Source organism: Diorhabda carinulata, chromosome 6, assembly GCF_026250575.1.
Source record: "Diorhabda carinulata isolate Delta chromosome 6, icDioCari1.1, whole genome shotgun sequence".
In the NCBI taxonomy this organism is placed as follows: Eukaryota; Metazoa; Arthropoda; class Insecta; order Coleoptera; family Chrysomelidae; genus Diorhabda; species Diorhabda carinulata.
Window position 1 is genome coordinate 8,872,216 of NC_079465.1, and position 21,482 is coordinate 8,893,697.

The 21,482-nt window shown below is 32.4% G+C and overlaps 2 protein-coding genes across 2 annotated transcripts in view; both read right to left on the reverse strand.

The window, feature by feature from the left end:
• Positions 1 to 21,482, reverse strand: part of LOC130895367 (sperm-associated antigen 6-like) — a 67,891-nt gene that overhangs the window by 21,725 nt on the left and 24,684 nt on the right. The window lies entirely within an intron of this gene.
• LOC130895368 (uncharacterized) lies at positions 10,657 to 12,113 on the reverse strand. Its single transcript, XM_057802606.1, has one exon. It carries the CDS (start codon positions 11,958 to 11,960, stop codon positions 11,496 to 11,498), a length of 465 nt encoding a protein of 154 aa, XP_057658589.1. The 5' UTR covers positions 11,961 to 12,113; the 3' UTR covers positions 10,657 to 11,495.

Consider the following 21,482-nt stretch of genomic DNA (forward strand, 5'->3'; position numbering starts at 1 on the left):
ACGACTATTTATTATAAACTTCATTATAAAGGTCATATAAAATGAACATCAAATGGATTCCTCTGTTTATAAAAAGAACGTCAAAGGTGCCTCTTCCCCAAATTTTAAAATTCCACTACATCTAGACAGGACCGGCTCCAAGGCGGAGAAGCCTTCGTAACAATCCGATGAACAGTAGTATATGCTGATATATTAGTTGCTGGACTGGAGTGTCGATTGCATTTCGTGCTAATTCTTTTCAACTTCACCTATGACTTCAAATTTATTTATTACTCAATTTTGATTTTCCTTTTTAGTTCTTAGACCATCTCATATGTTTTTCGTGATATTTTGATAAAGACCGAAGTAGGTCGGTCAAAACATTAATTTTCACACATTATTTTAAACTAATTTTCATAGAAAGCAAAACTAAAATCAAGACAAATTATCATAAATATATTCGTGATTCACGCTTTTTTGCGGGTTTTTGGTATTAAACCTTATCGTAGCCTTAGCTCATTGATTATTTCCATAGTATAGATTTTAATTTTTCTTAGTATATTATACTATTAGTAAAAGTCGTAAATGAAAAATAACTAGAAGAAAGTTATTAGAAGCAAAGATCTTTTTGTATCTAAAATACCTTAGCGAAAAATACTATTTAAAAATCCATTTATTTTCAATCTATTGGTGAATGACGTATATGGTAAAGCTCCTTAATGCACCCCTCGGTATGTAACGATTTAAAAAAGGATTTTCTGATGGGAAACTGTTTGAAACCCTACCCTATTTCGCCTCTAAATGGTGACGAACTGGCGTAGAGTTTTGAAGTTATTTCAAGCTGTAAAGCCGCGGAAACCGTACTCCAAATAGCATATAAGATATGTAATGTACTACAGTAATTGTTGATTATTTATCTTTTAGTTGTATGGGTTGGTTAGGTTATATCAGGTTGGGTTATTAATGTCCGTATTATGAGCAATTATAATTTAACTCAGCTAACCTTACCTAATCTAACATTACTTAACCCAACCTAAGCTAACAACTCGTTAAAAATCATATATAAACCCATAGGTTATGGAAAACTAAATAAACATGTATGGGTGTGATAGAAATACTTTACAATGTTGGAAGTATATGTAAGGTCATTTGAGGGGCAGCCCATCATCATTTTGAGACGAATGGAATATGTTTTCAAGCAGTTTCTCAACAGCAAATCCTTTTTTAGTTCATTATAAGACAGAAAATGTATTGAAGTAGGATTAGCGGGTAGGCAATATTTTGTATTCCATTGTATGGAAATCGACGGAGGTCATTTCTAACATTTAATTAGTTCATTTACATACACAGGATCATAGTTCATATTTCTAAAAATTAACGAAAACAATTTTTTGCCCTTAGATTTTTCAATCATTTCTATTGTTCTATATAGTCGCCATTGAAGTTAACATATTCTCCCATTGGGGTTCTGGAAATATTGTTCAATCTCTACAAACCACTGCTTTGTCGAATGACCTCATTATCCGAAAAAGATAGTTTACATTGCACGTGTTCGTAAGTTTTGCAAACAACCAGTGATTGCTGGACGCCGAATTTAGAGAATATGGCAGATGCTCAAGTAATTCATCCTAACCTTCCCCGAGTTATACCTGCCGCAATTCTACACATGGTCTATGAAAAACCAGTCTGCAGCAGGGCCAGATGGTATCCCTCAGTAATTATTTAAACTTGTGGCAGAAATAGCTCTCTCATAACTACTTTCAGAAAGTTGAAAAAGGCAGAAGCTGGTTCTTATAGGGACCCAAACAATGTATCACGAAATCGGCCTCTATTTATGCTAGACACTGCGGGTAAGGTACAAGAAAAACTCAAACGTCAAAACCTAATGAGAAAGAGTTTTTAGTGAGTCCTACAAGTGTAGTAAAGGCTCACACACCCGGCCGGCCTAGTATGGCCATCTATAGTGCGAGTGCGCATTTTCCTGCTTTTTGGATACAAAAAAATTGAGTGCGTTAATCTGATGCAGTAGAAGATCTTTGCGCAACTTCCCCCGGCGTTCTTCTTGTATTGCCTCAAATTATTTTGTAATTGAATTGGCATAATAAACACCTGTATTTGTGACTTCCTATTGTAATCTACTAGAATTACGCTTTCCCAAATGAAGCTAGCATAATCCTCACTGTTGAGACTATAGTGAATTTTTTCGACGGTAATGAATCTCGATATTGCCATTATTAGTAATATTGGAAACAAAATTTCTATATCTTGTCTATAATTTGATGATGTCTTTTTTAGTTTGCTCCTGTGCATATGTGGCACACATCGTGCAGAAAATTTTCTTATATTCAGTTCTGTATTATTTTAAATTAAATTAAATAAGAAATAAGTAGTACTTGTAGGTGTAAAACACATTAATTAAAACGTATAATTTTTTAAATAAACAGATGAGTAAAATATAATGCGAATCGTTTTTTTTATATCCAGATTTTAGAATAGAAGATAAACTGCATTTCTATACCGAAATATTATTGACAGTAAATCTAATGTCTTACTGAAATTATATTAATGAAAGGTTTACATTAGAATGCAGACTTCAAATACCTCAAATAAATTTTCTACTTTTTCTTTCCTAATTCAATAACTTAATTCATAAATAAATTATAGTCATGAAAACAACCAAAAAAACACACTTTTTTGGTAAATCAAACTAACAAGTAAGAACTAATTCTTAATGAAAGACTAAAATGACCGACAGCAAAATCAATGTCGTTAAAAGCGTGGACTACGCAATATTATAGTTGTTATAATGCTACACTGATTTTTTTTTAAATTCAGAGCTGGCTTTAGAAAAATTTTACAACGCAAACTTCTCTTTTAAGCCAATGACTAATTTTTTATCAAATATTTGATTTTTATATAAAAAACTATTCTTTAAATTCAATTTACTATAGAAGCAAGTATTTGTAATCATAATTCATGTGTTAAATCATACATGACTAAAATATCAAGTCGTCTTCTGCATATTTTCGTAATCTAATTTTTCGCAGCGATATGGAACCCATTAAGTTTTATGGCTGAGTGCTACTACATTAACTTGTCCAACAGATAACAGCCGAGAACCTAGGAAAACCTGCAGGCTAATCGCTGAACCTTATAATCCCTGATAAGAACTGCAAGGAAAATTGTTAAATTAGAGTTAAACTATCTAAGCATTTAAAATTGGTATGTGCTTGGTAATTCAGCTAAGGATAAAGGTACGAATTTATGAAATTATCACCGGTAATTGACTAGATTCGAATATAACTCTAGGCATACCTATTTTGAGTAGGAAATCCTATTCGTTAAGCATATATTTAATTCTTTGTATGGAAAGTTACTTTTTTGAGAATTTTTCAAATGCTTTAATATCTAAATATTTGGATGCACAGCCAAATCAATCAAAAAAAACGGCATGTCAGTATAATATTTTTCTGGAAGCAGTTCGGACCATTTTCAACACCCTTACAACTTCGTTGTTGATTGAAATAGAAACCTAAATTCTCAGTAAGTTACTAGGTTTTATATAAACATGATATACGTCAAATTTATTTGAATTATAACTAGTCAAAGTTTGTTAATTAACTCACTCACTGAAAGATAATCACATCAACTGCATAACTTTGTAATCTAGGTATAATTGAGCGGCAACCGAACGACCTCTTGCTGCTCGAATTTGCCTTATCTACAATTTTCGTTCATAATTTTGATCGCTATAGTAATTTAATGACTGAAAGGCCTTATTTTTAGTTTAAATGATATTATTTGCTTGTTATTTAAGGATAGTACAATTAAAATGAGACAGCTCAAAAATTCTTTGCTGAAATGCTAAATAAAGATTAGGTGTGAGTACAGAAAAAGACCACTATTCACTCTCGACTAGATTACCAGATCTCAAATCTAATTCAAATGGAAACAGATCAATTAAAACAATTGAATACTTCTCGAAAGATGATACATGTGTCAATAATTAAATACTGCAGTGCTCAAATCTCTCTGACATCCTAAAATAAAACTTACACCTGTATATAGCATATATTTCCCCAAATAGATTACAAAAAGAGCTCGTGAATGCATAAAAAAATGAAGATGTTGCTTCTATGACTGCAGGCCTGGAAGAGAACATAATTATAAAAATAGTAGCAAAAGTCATGTTAAGTGGAAATATTGACGTGAGTCTTAATTTAGTTGATGATTTTATCGGCATAGTGCAACGAGTAGAGGTTGATCCGGAAAATACAAAAATAATTGAGAAAATATACATTACATTCAATTTAATAGCAAACATGTTTACGAGCTTAGTCCGATCAAAATTACGAGGATGTATTGATATCTAGTCCCCGAAAATATCGATCCAGTTCATGACATGGTTTCATCAGACCGTCGAAATGGGCTAAAACGGATATTTGAAGCACTGAAAGTTTCTTACGAACGCGTTCATCGTATAGTTCACATCAATTTGGACATGAGAAAAATTGCTGCAAAATGGATCCCCAAATGTTTGAATGTTGACCAAAAGCGTGCAAGGGTAGAAGCATCGCGTTCGATCTGTTCTCGATTTGAAAACGACGTAGACTTCTTAAACCGAATTGTTACTAATGGATGAGACTTGGGTACATATTTCTACGATCCAAAAACAAAGCAACAATCGATGGAATGGCGACACTCTGGTTCTCCAAGACCTAGAAAGTTTCGTGTCCAAAAATCTGCTGGAAAAGTTTTTGTTCCAATTTTTTGGGATTGCCATGGAGTAATTGAGATTGATTTTTTTGGATAAGGGTAGAATAATAACTAGAGATTACTATTTGATATTACTAATCACTCTACGGGAAAAGTTAAAGAGGAATGTCGCGGAAAGCTATCCAAAGGTGTTTTGATTTTGCAGGACAACGCCCCTGCACACAAATCTCATGTTGCCATCTAAAAAATTCGTGATTTAGGGTTTGAATTACTAGAACACAAGTAGCAATTAACGTGCAAACTTATTAAAAGATAGATAAACACATAGAAACGGGGAATAAGCTCTAAGAACAACTGTAGCTGAAACTCTAGAGGTGGTACTGAAGAGGAAAAAGAGGAGACTGCGTATCAAAATAAGAAAGGGACAATTTACAACAAGAAATGAGGTGCCATTAAGAACTTTACTTGTTAAAAAAAACCTCGCAGCTCAGTTTTTCTTCCTCTTATTTCTTCCTGTTCCTTCTTCGATATATTTTTCATCCTGACTCTAGATTGTCACTCCACTTCTTTCGTAGTTGACCTTTACTCCGTATTCCAATTGAGAATATAGTAAAGGAAAAACTTAAATCTTGTATCATGGAAAGTTGGAAGATCCAATTTGGTGAATTTAGTCCCTATTTGGGGGTCCTTCTGTTAGTTATTTTCTTATTAGCTAACCTAACAACATCTTATAGTTATGTATTTCTTGTTTCATATAAATAAATGGACTTAGCAATCGCACAAAACAATCTAATTACTTGTGAGGTACATTATTTTTTTAATATTGATATGGTCACTATAATGTTGTGAGATTAGATAATTACGTAATAATTTAAGACAGAAGCATCCTTAAGAATGGACTGAATAAATCAACCCACTTGATATTATATTACATCTCATAACTTTTCCGACAGAAGAACTGAGTTGTTGTATTCACAAGTTATGTTTTTGATAACAACAATTTATCCCAAAGTTATCAAAAACAAAAATTGGTTTGTTCCATTATTTGGCCTGCCGCGGTATTTATAAAATGATGATATTCATCATACAATAACAAGTTCCACCATTTATATGTGGTTATGAGAAAATCTCCAAGAATGATTGAATCAAAACAGAACTTTGGAATATTTCCAGATACAATATAAGTTTACTGACCTGATATGTTTTTAAAATTATTCTAAATGGAGAATACTCCAATAAATTGTGTGGTATTCAAGAAATAAAGTACAACTCAAATAATTTAATTCATTATGTTGTCAGTAATCTTACACCGATTGAAGCAAATGATCGAAAATTTGATAATAGCGTTTTCGCTAAATACAGCTAACATTTTCTATTATTACTTACAAAAAGTTTTGAATTTCTTGTAAAAATTTTGTCATATAAGTGCTGCAAAAGACTAATTAACACAATCTTCGAAAATGAATAGTAGTAAGCGACTGAAAGAGTATAATGTACTTATGCGTTTGATATATTGCACTTTCTGAAGAACATTTTCGGATTGTGTCAAACAATATCACAAATAAACTTCAATCTATCCACTATTTCGTTCGTTGTTTGTACCACATCTGCACAACATCTATCAAGCTTGCAATATCCTGCTTGCTATATCTATATGGGACAAAGATTCCGTAAATGATAACATTCCTTACTGCCTTCCATCCTTTTCTTGCAAATCTGTTAGGTCAGGTACTTCTGGGACCGTCCTCGTATAGAGGAGAAGTCCAGAAATACCTAACCTAACCTATAGATGGCGGTAGTTGCTTGGAAAATATTAGAAATTACACAATATGTACAACAATTGTTTTAAGTTTGAAGACGGCACGTTGTTTAGTATTTGTTTAGCAGCCATTATTAGAGAAATCAGTGAATTTGTAAACATGGATAAAGTTGGTCATCTTTATGTGATACAATATTTTTTTTGAAAGACCTTGGCCTAACCAGCATAAAAGCTGAACTAGATTCTACTCTGAGTGAGACTGCTCCTTCGTTATTAACAGTGAAATATAGGATAGCAGAGTTTAAACGAGGCCTTACGATCTGCGAAGACCAGCATCGCATTGGTGGACGAAATGCGGAGAAAATCCACAAAGCGGAACCGGGTGATCGTCGACTGAAAGTGCACGAACTGGCAAATATAGTAGGCATTTCAAAAATTGCGGTACATCGCTTATTAACTAAAAACTTGGACATGAGAAAGCTGTGCGCAGGATGCGTGCCGGGTTTGCTCACAATGGAACAACAATAGAGTCGTGAAGACGTTTCCATCGAGTGTTTGGCAATGTTGCACAGAAATATGGCCGTTCCATAACCATGGAGGAAACTTCACACCCAAAACAAAAGAAAAATCTAAATAATGTACTGAAAACGGAGAACCGGCCTCAAAGAAAGCAAAGACCGTTTCATCTGCAGGCAAGGTCACGGCATCGGTTTTTTGGGATATGCGTGGGATAATTTTCATTGACAATCTTGGAAAAGGAAAAAGTGTCAACGGTGAGTACTATGCGAACTTATTGCAACGTTAGAGCGAAGGAATCAAGCAAAAACGCTCGCATTTGGCTAAGAAGAAAGTGTTGTTTCATCAAGACAATGCACCAGCTCACACCCGTTATTGCAATGGCCAAAATTAATAAAGTGAAATTTGAAATGCTACCATATTCGCCAAATTCACCCTCTTCAGATTATTTTCTGTTCCCAGACTTGAAAAAATGACTCAGTAGTCAAAGATTTTCCAACATTGAAGAGACGATATCGGCAGTTAAAGGCTTGACGATTCTTATTATAAAAAGGGTATCGAACTTATTGAGCATCGCTAGAAAAGTGTATGAAGCTAAAAGGACATTACGTTGATAAATAAATATGTTTTTCCAATATTTTGATATTTTATTTCTGGGCCAGGCCCTTCTGGTAACATTTTCGTAAATGTGTTCAAACCATATTCTTCATTTTTCTTTTCAGTTCTTGTTATGCTGCTTGCGATTTATCTATCCATTTCTACATTTGTTCCACTTTTTTCCACCTGTTCTTTCTATGAACTCATCTTAATTATGTTAATCTTGGCTTCCTTTCAAATATTACCCAATAAAATTAACCTAAGCTAGTAAATTCTAGACAACGTCGAATCCATTTATCGTGAAAAATGTCATCTAACAATCGTTGCAAGTTTCTTGAAGACATATAACATCTTAGGGACGAAATGTCTAGTTTTACCAAAGATAATATGGTCAAATCTCTTTCTTCTTGTGAAATGGACGTGGACAGTATTTGTTAAGATTAACTTACTTAGGCAATATTTGGAACAAAACAAACGGTGTTGTTCCAACTGATTACGGCTGGGAAGAAGAAGAAAATCAATTTTTGTTTAAACGGTTTGTCGCGAAGCAGCTGATTACCTTATCAAATATTATTCTTTATCTATTCTTATTTGAAGGAAAAGTATCAAAAAATTTCAACCAGAAAACTGATATACAGATGAGAGATATAAAAAAGCGCTTAAAATACCCATTTATTAAAAAACGTAGAGGATTGACTTATTAGTAACTTCGCTAAAAAATTAATGTGTCACCAAAAAAAATGTGCGTTCAGACAAAAAAGCCACCCAATTATTTGCATTAAACCAAATATTTAGTTTGGTTTCATCTGTTGACAATGGCTATAATTATTTCAATTTGTTTTTTTAGATCTTCGTCAGTTCAGATTTTTGTATGTAAGTGTATAGTTTTAACAATTATCAATTATATAAATTGGTTACGAGGGATGGCTTCTTGGTGATCATTATAGGTAGAAGTTACAGTGCCGAATAGTTATAACATTATCGTTTATTATTTTAACAATAGGACGCCGCTGAAAACAGCAGAATCCTTCATAATTTTTTTCTTTCGCCGATTTTTTTGCCAAGGTAAAAAAATTATGAAGTAAAAAAATTCAAACTACTGTATTTGTTACAGATTGTGAAGAGCGAATCGATGTAAATTCTGACGATAATTAAAGCGATGAATCCATAATTATAAGAATGAAGAAATATAGAATAATTTATTAAGAAGCATATAAAGTATAAAGAGTGATTTATTTTGAATTTTCAACTTAGCAGCTCCAGCAATTTTAGAAAAAAACCATTAATTTTTATTACATATATTCCAATATTATTTGAGTATATTGTTTAAATATTTTTCAAAACTTTTGTTCCTGTTTGTTAAATACTTCACACATTTAGAATACTTAAAAATTGTTAAAAGATAGTTTTTCTATACTACTAGAGTAGAGATAAATACTATTTTTTTTCCTTGGAATCCATACCACTACGTCGTAATAATCATGTTTAGATTCTTAAATCACTACTTTCTACATAAATATTCTTACACCGAGTTTTGTATAATTATGGACACGAGTTTTCGTCAGATATCGAATAATGAAGCAAGAAAGATGCAATAAAAATTATTGAAGGTCATTAATTCAAAACAAATAGCTAGTTCAAACAATATTTACAATTTAATTCAAATCAAAGACTAATAAATCGAAAGCTTGGTGGAATGATAGTTGAATATCAGTTTTATGGTAATAATCATCAGCTGGCGGCTAAAAAGCACAAGTACAATGTCATAAACACATTCTCATATTTTTATTATTTTTTCTAATAATTATTATTTATGCTTGGTAACCCCCATACGACCATATGACGCTTGATTTGCTGATTAGTAGAGTTGCGCGAAAGTCAAATGCTGAAATAGGTGAATACTTGATTGATTTTACATTAGATTCATTTGTTGCCGATAAAATTAAATTCTTTCTTCGGTCTTTCAACAACGACGCTACCTAACTTTTTTCAAATGTGTGGCGTATGTATTCTCGTAAAAATTGGAATCTCATAATACAATTATTTTATCAACAAAAAAGCAGTAAACACCTTTTGGTAGGCTTCCAGTCTATGATAAAACCTAATATAAGTAGACTATCTTTAAAACATACTAAAAAATGTTTCGCACAAGAAACTTTGAAACTACTACACAATGTAGATCCTTAAAACTCTGAAGCTGGTCGAGCAAAAAAATTTTTGATTTGAGATACAATAAACTTTAAGCTTGCAACACGTCTGAACTTATAATCTAGAACTACATCTAAGTTATGTTGTTATACCAGTTTTTAAACTCGCTTTAATTGCGTGTTTCTAACTGACTTTTTGGCTTAGATTTTGCCCTACTTTGAGCGATCAGATTTAATTTAAACTTTACATAATTGTCATGACAATACAATAGCTCGATCAAAATATTTGATTACCGTGATTAGAATCACCAGAATTCGTTTTGTATCGTTGAGAGTGAAAAAGATAGAGCTGGTTGGCGAACCACGTAAGCATGAAGTGCAGTCCCAGACTTACAAAATTGAGATGCAACCATCAACACACCTGTACATTTTATACACGGACTTGTATTGTAGTAAATATGTAAATTGTACTAAAAAGCAAAAAAATACAGTTGAAAAACATTTGGAAACGCGCCTTTCTCATAACAAAATTAATATTTCTTTGGTTTCCATCCAAACTAGGATAATATTAATATGCGAAACATCGTTTAATTTACACCAAAATCTTTTAATGTTGCAGATATCCACTTGGCTCGCGGACTATTATTATAGAATATTAGAATGGCGTAGAAATGTGCTGTGAATAAAAAATAATTTTTTATTGACTACTTTACTCTAAACGAATTCAATTGCATTGCACATATTGCACATTTATTAATAAATTATATTCGTTTATAATATCAAATGTTTTCAAGCCTTGTAATTTCAAACATTTCCATTTATATTAATTAAAATAATTATATAATTTTAATTGTATGATATGCATGTTAATATCATGAAAATGTTATTAAGTATGATGTTTAATTACAAGGGATTTATGGAAGTTTAATCAAAGCAGCTACATAACTTTTTTAACATTTTATTTCAATTTTTGCCCAACAGTAACTCCATATTAAATTTTAAATATCTAATCAGCACAATAATATCAGTCGTTGCGCCTTTTTTTAATTTAACATTGGCAAATATTTACTAATAACACAAATTTTCATGGTTCCGTGTATATTGATCAAGCATAAAAGAGGTATAAGGTGTACAAAAACTACACAATTATTTATAAATACATACTTTAGAAAATGTTCATAACTTAGCCGAAGTAACCTAACAAATAACGGTTTTATTTTTACAATTATTACAGTGAAAAAAGTCCCTCGAAGGATCACATGGTAAAAAAATTTACACGAGTGAGCGTCTGTTTTCTATTCAGACTCACCATCTTGTTTGATCACGTTATAGTTGGATTTTTTACTCTTAAGCATCCTGAGAAATGAGCCGAGGGCGAAAATCGACCTCCGATGTTTTTGAAAAATCTCCGAATACAATGTTTCCCTAAGAAGTTTCCTATCCAGTTCTCTGGTGGATATCTGCGGGTTCACCGTTGGAAGATTCTTGCAATCCATTTTGTGTATTAATTAACAAACACCCTGTATTATATCACAGTGAAACGATTTTTGCAAGCATTAAGGGTGGTGTTTTTTTGCGGTTTAAGGCAAAAAGCTAAAAGGCATATTCTCGATATACGTACATAGAATTGTGTAGAATTTTTTTAAGCACTGAAAACAAACTGTCTACCGCTACAACACTATTCAACGACTACAGTCTTTTAACAAAACGAAATTGCAAATAAAATGTTTATTTATTAACAAATTATCGTCGTAACTTGTTTATAAAACCATTGTGTAGGTTTAACTCGATTCGATTAACTCATAAAGATAATTGTAGTACCGACCGAAAAATTCGTCGTAAATATCATCAGCATCTATTTTTCTCAGGATCCTATCCACTTTATTCGGCACTAATTGTTGAGAGACATCGCTTCTGGGCAAGTTGTTTAGAATCCTTTCAAAATCCTTAATTTTTACGGTTTCATGGATTTGCTTAAGTTGTTTACTACACACCTGAGAATTTTTATAATCTGTTACGTTGAGATTCAAAGTCTGTCGTCTCTTCACTTTATCAATTTTAGTGGCTTCTTTTGTTTTATACCTTTCCGTAAAATTTTCCCGTTCATCTGCGTCAGCATCCAATGTTATCTTGATGGTTTTGTTGATGTAACACTTGTTTGTTGGATTCAAAAGTTTTATACTGCTGCCACTAACACACAAACTGTTTATGTACAACTTTTCCTCCCCACCGCCGTATTTTAGCATATTTCACCGAAATATTGGTTCACCTTTTACGATTCTTGTGGGAGCAGCTTCCACAGTTTGTTATTCATGATGTCAATGATTGTTTCTGATACATCGTTCACTGTGTCGCTGTTAAAAGGTTACCTAGTCACTAATCAATATCGTGGTTATTTCCTTATTCCTCTTTCTGCTCATATGTACGCACAGAGACGGGCTACGCCATTCGGCGCTTGTATTGATTCGTTGCCAATATTTACTATGAACTTTAAAATCTTACTAAAAACTCAATTTATTATTAGAAATATGCTCAACAATTTTACTGTGCAGTGCATTTCATTTTATCAACATATGTACTATTAAATGAGTTTTCGTTCTTGTTCTAAAAAAAATCATTAATAAATTTCAGTCTATGTTTACGTTACTACATTCTTTAACACAGACTTACTTACTGATTGAATATTTTGATTCAAAATAGGCTCGTTTTTTTCAAATATTTATATCTTATTCTAAATAAAAATATTTTTCAATGGTGCGGACAAAATTTGAAGCAATACTCCTTCACTTCAAACACATGACGTGCATTTTTCTTTCACTATAAACAGTTTGAACCTGTCGTCTTTTTTAACTTAATTGTTTTATTTTTAAATAAATCTATATATATCGTTTGTCCCATTTAAGATGAAAACACAATATTTGAAATCAAATTTCCATGGTAATTTTTGAAAATATTCAACAGAAAGTTAAAATTTATACCAGTCTACCACCAATTGACAAATAGGGTCATTTCTCGAAGTTTTGCTCCATGTTAGATGTACGAGGTGTGGATTAAAATTTTCCGATATAATAAAACATTGTTTTCCATGATCAATTTTATTTTTCAACTCTAATAATAGTTGCTCTCTTTCTCGTCCAAATAGACGGTTACGTATGCAATAATGTCCTTGTTTAATGAAAATCTCTCTTCTGCAAATGAAACTTCAAATACAACTGAAAGACTTTTCTTACGTATCCACAGATATTTTAGAAGAAAATTACCGTTTTTTTTGTTTAAATTTAACAAAAAAGTGATAAAATTGTCACCGAAAAATAAAAAATTGTAGAATCTCTTACAGGAAATGGTTGAATTCTTATATAATTTCGAAAGTTTTGAATTTGATAAAACAGATATTCTTGGTCGTCCTAGAATTGATTTTCTTCAAAATCTATGCGATCAAAAAGGCAATCAACTTATTTAAAAACCTGCAGGTACCCATTTTATTGCAATTTTACAAAAAATTTGACCACCGTAGGGGATTCGCTATATTGGATTTAAGAAAACTAAAATCAAGACCGAAATCAGTGGTAGTAGCCACTCAAATTATCAGATTACTACCATTAGTATTAAATGCTTGCTAAGAGTTAGTTTTGCCCCGCTGTGCACTTCTTGGACTGGCTTTGGCTTCAGTAGCGAGGTGGTGTATCTAGATTCCATCTATAATTATGAATAGTTACGAAAAACCGACTAATTTCTCTTAAATCGCGTCAATAAGTCTGAAAAAATGTTGATTTGAATTGGTATGAAGTTAACAAACGCGACACCTAACTCGAGGATACCTTAAGCATTCATAGTTTTTCATTCAGTGAATGCAAATGCCTTCTTTTGATATGCTGATCTCTCTAACCTCAATCCGACGGTTATCCAGTACCATTTATTGAACTGCTTCTCGCAGTTTTTTGTTTTTTTGGTCATTCTGTATTCAGGTGCCCAAAATGTAACGGTTGTAAAAAATGGTGCGGAGTCTCTGCACCATCTAACTCCTCTTTTTTTATTATTATTATATCATTATTAAATATATTTATCGATTTGCATGATGTGCCATTTCTATTATTTTGTTATAAAGAAAAAATTATTTCAAATTTTTTACACCCTTTTCTACACTTTTTTGATTTGAGTGTATCTAAAATCTCGCGATTCAATTATGATTTGATTTTTAGGTACTTCTGAAATCTGAAATGTTTTCCGAAACATATATATATAATGGATGTAGTTTTTGTTCATAATATTCTAATTTCGTTAAAGAAGTCAATTAAAACAATCACGGGAAATGAATATTTATTGTACAAATACATACTTTCCAGACGATATTTATTTATATAAGCCACCTCACATCCCAAGGTCCAATTAATAGGTGAAAAATATACACAAAAGTTAACAATTAAACAATAGTACACAAACAGTAATAATAATTCAGATGAAATGTTAATAAGATACATAATGTGTACATAATGATACGAAAAAAGTAAGCCCTACAATTGTAGATAATTCCATGGTAAATCTGAATAAGATTAATGAGAACATCACAGAATATTAAAAGTTTCCTTTCTTATGTTAAAGACAGTACTGCAAAAAATATCCAAAGTGTTCTGCAAATGACAGTGGCTCATTCTGTATTAAGGTGAATAGATTAATTGTAGCAAATGAAAACAACAAAAAGAGTTGGATCGGTTTTTAATCCCAAGAGTATGTATTGTTGCAAGGCCTAGCGATGTTGGACAATCAATTTTATTTATCACAATTTTGTAACGGAGCATCAAGGAAGAACTCATACGTCTAGTCGCTAGAACGTTTAGGTTAAAGCGTTAAGTGCGCGTTAAGATGATCCTTGAAATGAATAAATATTGACAAATTTGAACCACATGCATTTAACAAACTTCTGTGTATATTAATTTGTTTACTGTTATGAGGTTAGAGCTTGGGTCCCATATAATAATAATATTCTGTTGTTTCTTTGTATATATTTATAATACATGAACAAGAGAGCCAGTGGTTCTATATAAGATATTGTAGGCATGTGTGATGTAGTTGACCAATACTGAACGGGGATATACGAGGATGTATTGATATCTAGTTAGCCTAGACCAGTTCCATGCATAAACAAAATATTGCGTTACCATAGCAACGACCAATAACTTATTAGAAGTGTCGGTGTAAAGTTTGACGTCAAAAAAGTAAACCAGAGTAACGCAATAAATTAAAAGAAAAAAGATGTCCACCGAAATTGTGAAAACCGAAAAATTGGAGTATCGAGCCATCATTAAGTACCCGTATTTAAAAGGGTTAAGAGGTAAGCAGATTTATGAAGATATGGTCCTTCGTATGCGACCGTGATAAATTGGACTGCTAGCTTCAAAAGAGGTAAATTTTCTATTGAAGATGATGATCGATTGGAAAGGCCAGTTTCTGTGTCAGTCCCCGAAAATATCGATCCAGTTCATGAGATGATTTTATCAGGCCGCCGAATTGAGCTGAAACGGATATCTGAAACACTGAATATTTCATCCGAACGCCCTCATCATATAGTTCACGTCAATTTGGACATGAGAAAAATTGCTGCAAAATGGATCCGCAAATGTTTGAATGTTGACCAAAAGCGTGCAAGAGTAGAAGCATCGCGACCTAAGATGTTTCATGTTTAAAAATCTGCTGGAAAAGTTCTTGCTTCAATTTTTTGGGATTGCCATGGAGTAATCATGATTGATTTTTTGGATAAGAGTAGAACAATGGCTGGAGATTACTATTCGACATTACTGACCACTCTACGGGAAAAAATTAAAGACAAAAGACGCGAAAAGTTATCCGCCTTTGCTTTTGTAGGACAACGCCCCTGCACACAGATCTCATGTTGCCATGCAAAAAATTCGTGACTTAGGGTTTCAATTACTAGAACACCCCCCTTATTCACCAGATTTGGCTCCGTCCGACTATCATCTCTTTACAAATGAACAAAAGCTTAAAAGGTCGTAAATTTTCTTCCAACGATGAGGTAATAAAAGCTGTGGAGGTCTGGTCTGCAGAGCATGAAGAAACATTTTTTTTTGAAAGGTCTAGAGAAGTTGCAGATGCGCTGAAATAAATGTATCCAATTAAGAGAAAATTTTTCAATATATCCTCGTATATATATATATATATATATATATATATATATATATATATATATATATATACAAATACGCATACATATACATACTCACACATACATACAAATATATGTCATTTTTTCACTTCATTATTCATTGATTACGAACCATTTGATTTTCATCGTTTATAAATGTGTACAGTTACTTCAATTGTGTTGTCTCTTGAGATAAGTAGTGAATCCAAGTCATATGAATGATCCCGAGGTTTAATAAAAACGTTTCTTATACTCGTATACATTGGACACACTAAAACTATATGTTCAAGTGTTTCCGGCAATAGTTTATTACAAATTGAGCATATCAAGGTAGTATTTATTTTGTGAGTATTATTACATACATACATCGCAGTTCGAAGTTGTGCAACTAGCCTTTCAATATACGAGGGCCAATTTCTTAAACTTCCGATAGGTTATAAATAAAAGACAAATTCATATAAAACAATAATTTTCGATATAATCACCGAAGAGATTGAGACATTTGTCATATCTGTGGTCAAGCTTTTCAATACCCTCTTCAAAGAAAGTTGCTGCCTATGTAGCCTAACCTTTCAATAACAATAGAGTACAAAACAGACCTTGAAATTTCTGGAAATTCCGTAGACAAAGCAGTAATGGTGAATCTGCGGTTTTCTTCAACCATTCTGTCAACTCGTTAAACCAGGTCATCTAAAACGACAGATTTGCGTCCTTGGCCCTATTCATCATACACATTATTATAGCCATCTTTAAACTTTCGACACCATTCACGCACATCACCTTCGCTCATGAAGTTTTCCTCATACAGTCATTCTCCGATGGATTTCTGCAGCACTCAGTCTGTAGAAAACGAGCCACACTTCTTAATTCATACTTAGTGGGAGTATCAATAATGTCAGATATGTTACGTGGCTGTAGCACAATGCCGAATGACGCCTCAATGTCAACAATGACGGAGTGTGTAGGACAAGAGTTTCGCAGTCGCCTACAGCGCATGCTCGCTTTCTTCTGTCCAAGTAGCATCTACACGGAGCGATCGGAGGTTGAAAAAAAAACGTGTTTCATGAGAGTTTTTCTAAAGGTATTTAGAAAAGAAATAAAATTTGGTTGAATTGTGTTGAAATTAATTATATCTAGATCATAATTACAGTATGTCATTATACTGCGGTGTAATTGATTCTGGATAAAAACCATCATGTTTTTAGTTATGGATGGCTTCACGTCATGGAAAATAAATCGTAAATCGTAAATCAAATAGTCAAATATTTTACAAAAGTTAGATATAAGTGAGAAATAGCAATAGTTCTCAATAACAGCCTTATCCTTTTTTAAAATGAAAGAAAATCCTCCAGTTTTGCTATCACATCATACAATATAATGCAAGAACTGACGCACAATCTCGTAGTAAAAACAAAGCCAAATAGTTAGAACTAGATAAAAAGTGTTGTTTCCATGTTTTGATTTTTTTATGTAGAAAGTAAGCACAAGAGCACTCGATTCGTTCGAATAGTGTCTACCGTGTCGATATGCATGTGGATATTAATCTTGAACTTCAGTAGGTTGTGGTGTTTAAGAAAGACGTGCCTTGGTAGCTGATTCCACAGGTTTGCAATTCTCCAAAGGAAGGAGTCCCGATAAATTGACGTTCTGAGCAGTCGAACTCGCTGTGCATGAGCCACGTTTTCCTGTCGAGTAGGTCTCACAAAAGCTACTCTAGGTGGGATTATGTTGGATAGCTCAGAAGAGCATCTGTGGTGTTAGTATGGGTAAGGTCGGCGACCTTTATCCTATGGTCTAAGCTGATACTAATTACAACTTCTGAGTGAGTAAAAGAGAGAAACACATCGCAAGCAATTTATATTGGAATCAATATTGTCAAAGTTTAGAATAGATGAAGGAATATATTTTGACTGAAGTTAGCCAGCAAAAGCATTGTTATTTGGATAGCATCAAAACTTCTTAGGATCAATTGCTAGCTATTGTTTTTCATTTTAATATTGTATTGTATATTGTTCTCTTGTAGAGACAATAACTTCAACATATATCTCTTTCAATTTTGGCTTCCAAATCACTAAATTCAAAGTAGTCATCATTATTGTTATTATTTGTGTCATAATATGATGTTTCAATTTGAAGTTGCAAATAATGCAGTTGTCTTAAAGAAAAATTTTTATAGATCTGGTAATTAGTTTGAGAGCATTTGCAGAGGCAGCATCTTGAATTTTAATATAAAAATGCCCTGTCAACATGGTTTTCAACGAATAATCGCAGTTAGCATTTTTGGAAGTTATAGCTCGAAGTTGGTGGAGCATAAAATGATGCAATTGCATGATAATCCATCCTCATGAGTTAACAGATAAACGCATGTACTTATTGTGAGTTGATTTTGACTAAAAACTAACTTTAATTGTGTAATATTATGGAATTTGGAAAAGTTGTTCAAGGAAGTCATCTCTTCAATCTGTATGCTTATTATTGGGGAATATTAAAGTCGTCAATAATAACAAAACTGTCATCATTCAGCAGTATTTACACTATAATTTTCATGTGAAAAATAAATCTAAAAAGTCCCGTGTTTTAAAGGGTCTGTGGTAATATCTAATCTAACCCTCATATACAAGTGTCCAATAATAAAGTATTACCCCGAAAATTTTTATGAAAATTTGAAAAAAAGTCTATTTTATCCCCTTCATCAAAAGTTATCTATGTACGATGTATACTTCCCCTTCTATTGATTTTTTCAACGATGCTACCCTTAAAAATCTCCCTTTTAGATCAAATTTTGTTTTTAACGGCTTAAAATACCCCAGAAGAGTATTTATAATCACACCTAATTGTATAAAAATTGTTAAAATGGAGTTTTTTATAAGTTGAAACTGTCTCAAACTATAAAATAAATATATGAATATGTTTTCAAATACATTGTATTTCAAAATATAAAGAAAGGTAAATGCACCATATAACATTAGCAAAAATAATTTGGCTGCTATGGGGCAACAAATTGGTATGATCCGTTATATCTGTCAATAGAAAATGTAAGAGTCTAAAGTTTGTGTTTGCTCAGTTTTACTATTCGTAACGTCGGGGTAAAGATCAATTTGATCGACTATAGAATTTTTTTTAGCCTCCAAATACATGACTCATGTCCTAACCTAATTTCTGTTTTGTTATTCAGAATTTCCTAAGCAATAATACAATGTTGTCAAAGCCTATTTCTGTCACATAAAATATGAAAATATGCAAAATCTCATCATTTTATAGGAATTATTTATGTTACCGCAGATGTAGATAAATCGCAGATTTTAAGGTTAAGATTAACGAATACGCTGGACATTCAGAATTCCAGCTTGTCCGAAATGAGTAGCTACGTCTCTCGAAATTCTATAAAGTTTAAAAATAAATTTACAAAATATTTTGCAAGATGTGTCTATTTTACGATGAAGCCAAATATAAAAAAACAGTTGATTCGATTTATATTTATTTTTATTACTGGGTAATAAAATGTCGGGATGCAATATAGGGAATTTTCATTTGAACTTATGTACATAATAGGTATACTAATAAATAACAAATATTGAGTATTTACAGATAGTAAATATTGGAGATATTGTGATTATCTTATTAAGAAGTTATAAAACGATTAACTGATTACTATCTACTTAATTGATTTCAAGCCAATAGAAAAGAATGGGGGGCGACTCACGTTCCCATATACTTCAGACGACTACATATTCATGATCAGGCGATATAGGCAATATCTGAACAAACCTACGAAAACCAAGAAACCGTATAGGCGAAAGGACATGTATCGTAAAACCGATTCAGTCGATCTACACAATCAACCACCATAGAAATATTGGGTTCAAGAATCCTTTCCGTTTAATGCTCGCTACATGTGAGGCGCCTTTTAGACGGGACTCGACACGAGTCTTAGCCAGTGAAGGCTAGCCATACACACTCTCGATTTATACAGTTACTCTTACAAAATGGACGTTAATCAATCAAGTGATTTTCTTCCTCAGATGCCCTCTAAAGGTTACCAATAACGGATTTTTCCAGATTTTGATTCCTGTATAGCTATAATGTAAAATTATTTACTACACTCCACAAGAAGTAAATGTATCTTTTTTTTGTGCCCGAAAAACCTACCCGAAAAGAAGCCACAAAGAGGCGAGGCGAAAATATCCAAAATTTCATGCCAAAGAGTTAATTAAAATCTTATCCAATGGTTCTAAAATTTTTTGTTTCATAGACCACTATCAAACTTTTGCTGGATTCGGTTGATCCCCTGCAGCTACATTACTTTCAATTTCCAAAGCTCGAGAAAAATAAAGATTAGTTCTATCTACGGAAACTTGCGTAGATAAAGTTTCAACAACGAATAATTTGCACGTCTGAACAAGCGTTGCGAACGGGACGGCGACCGGCGCAACAACGGCACGTCACGACGCGTTATACTGGATATGGAATATTCAAGTTTTTACAAGTAACAGTCTCTGAGATTCTTAAAATATTATCTGTCTATATTGATAGGAGAAGTCAAGCCAACATTTTAATTCTTCCCTATCACGCCCAAGATAGAACCCCGTTCGATTATCCCGTGGACCCCTGGTGGTCCACCTGAATAACTTTGGAAATCACATTCTCTAAACAGAAAAAAATAAAGAGAATTACGATCACTGCGATTTATACGAAATTTAACTAAACACTATTAGTAAGACGCTTCCAGAACAGTGACATTAATGATCTCGTCAGTCATTTTAATCTTATATTTTTACTTTTCAATTTGATTCACTTTTTTGCAATTGTTTAAATATTCCCATTTTCAGGCACCCAAGGTTTGTTATTTTAACGAAAGAGAATTTCAATGAATGTATGTTCCTCTTTGAACTAAACCGTATATTATTTGTCAGTTTATTGTTGTTTATTCCAATTTTTAATTAAAATTGTTGAAATGATAAACGAATGAAATACGTCTAAACTGAAAACATTGATCTATTCTTAAAATACGAATTTGTGTTTGTTTTTATTGGGTATTATTTCTAGCTGTGACTTCAAAAATGCATAGATAATTTATTATTCATTAATATACAGTTTGTTGGCATATAGACAGTTGACAAATTTGCTAATTCGTAATAGGAAATGAGTGATTATTTTCAAACCGGAAGCAGTAAAAAATTTAAATAAAGAACAATGAAAATTACATAATTTTATCGAGGACGAAACTGTTATTCTAATGTACAAAGTGTTAATTTAAAAACGTACCTATAGAAAATTCAAAAAGTTTTAAAGTCACATCACTTATTTTCAAGGGAGATCATTATGGAATTACCGATACCTCATTTTAAAACTACCTTTTTAAAAATATCCTATACGCTTTTTTAAGCAGTTCATGAGAAATCTGGTGAATGTTGTTGATCAAATGTTGGTATACCAATCACTTTGTGAGAGGGTTGGAATTGTACCCACTGAAGGTGCTAGCTTTAGACTTGAAAAAATCTCATCCAAATTTTTTAATATGCGTATGAACACAAGTTCCTAGGAGGCGCGAGATCGAGAGAAATTTTTAAAAATTATGTTTAAATAGAAATAAAGAGCTTACGAGTATGTT

Coding starts and splice junctions, on each gene's coding strand:
- LOC130895368 (XM_057802606.1), bottom strand. CDS start 11,960: ATGCTAAAATACGGCGGTGGGGAGGAAAAGTTGTACATAAACAGTTTG.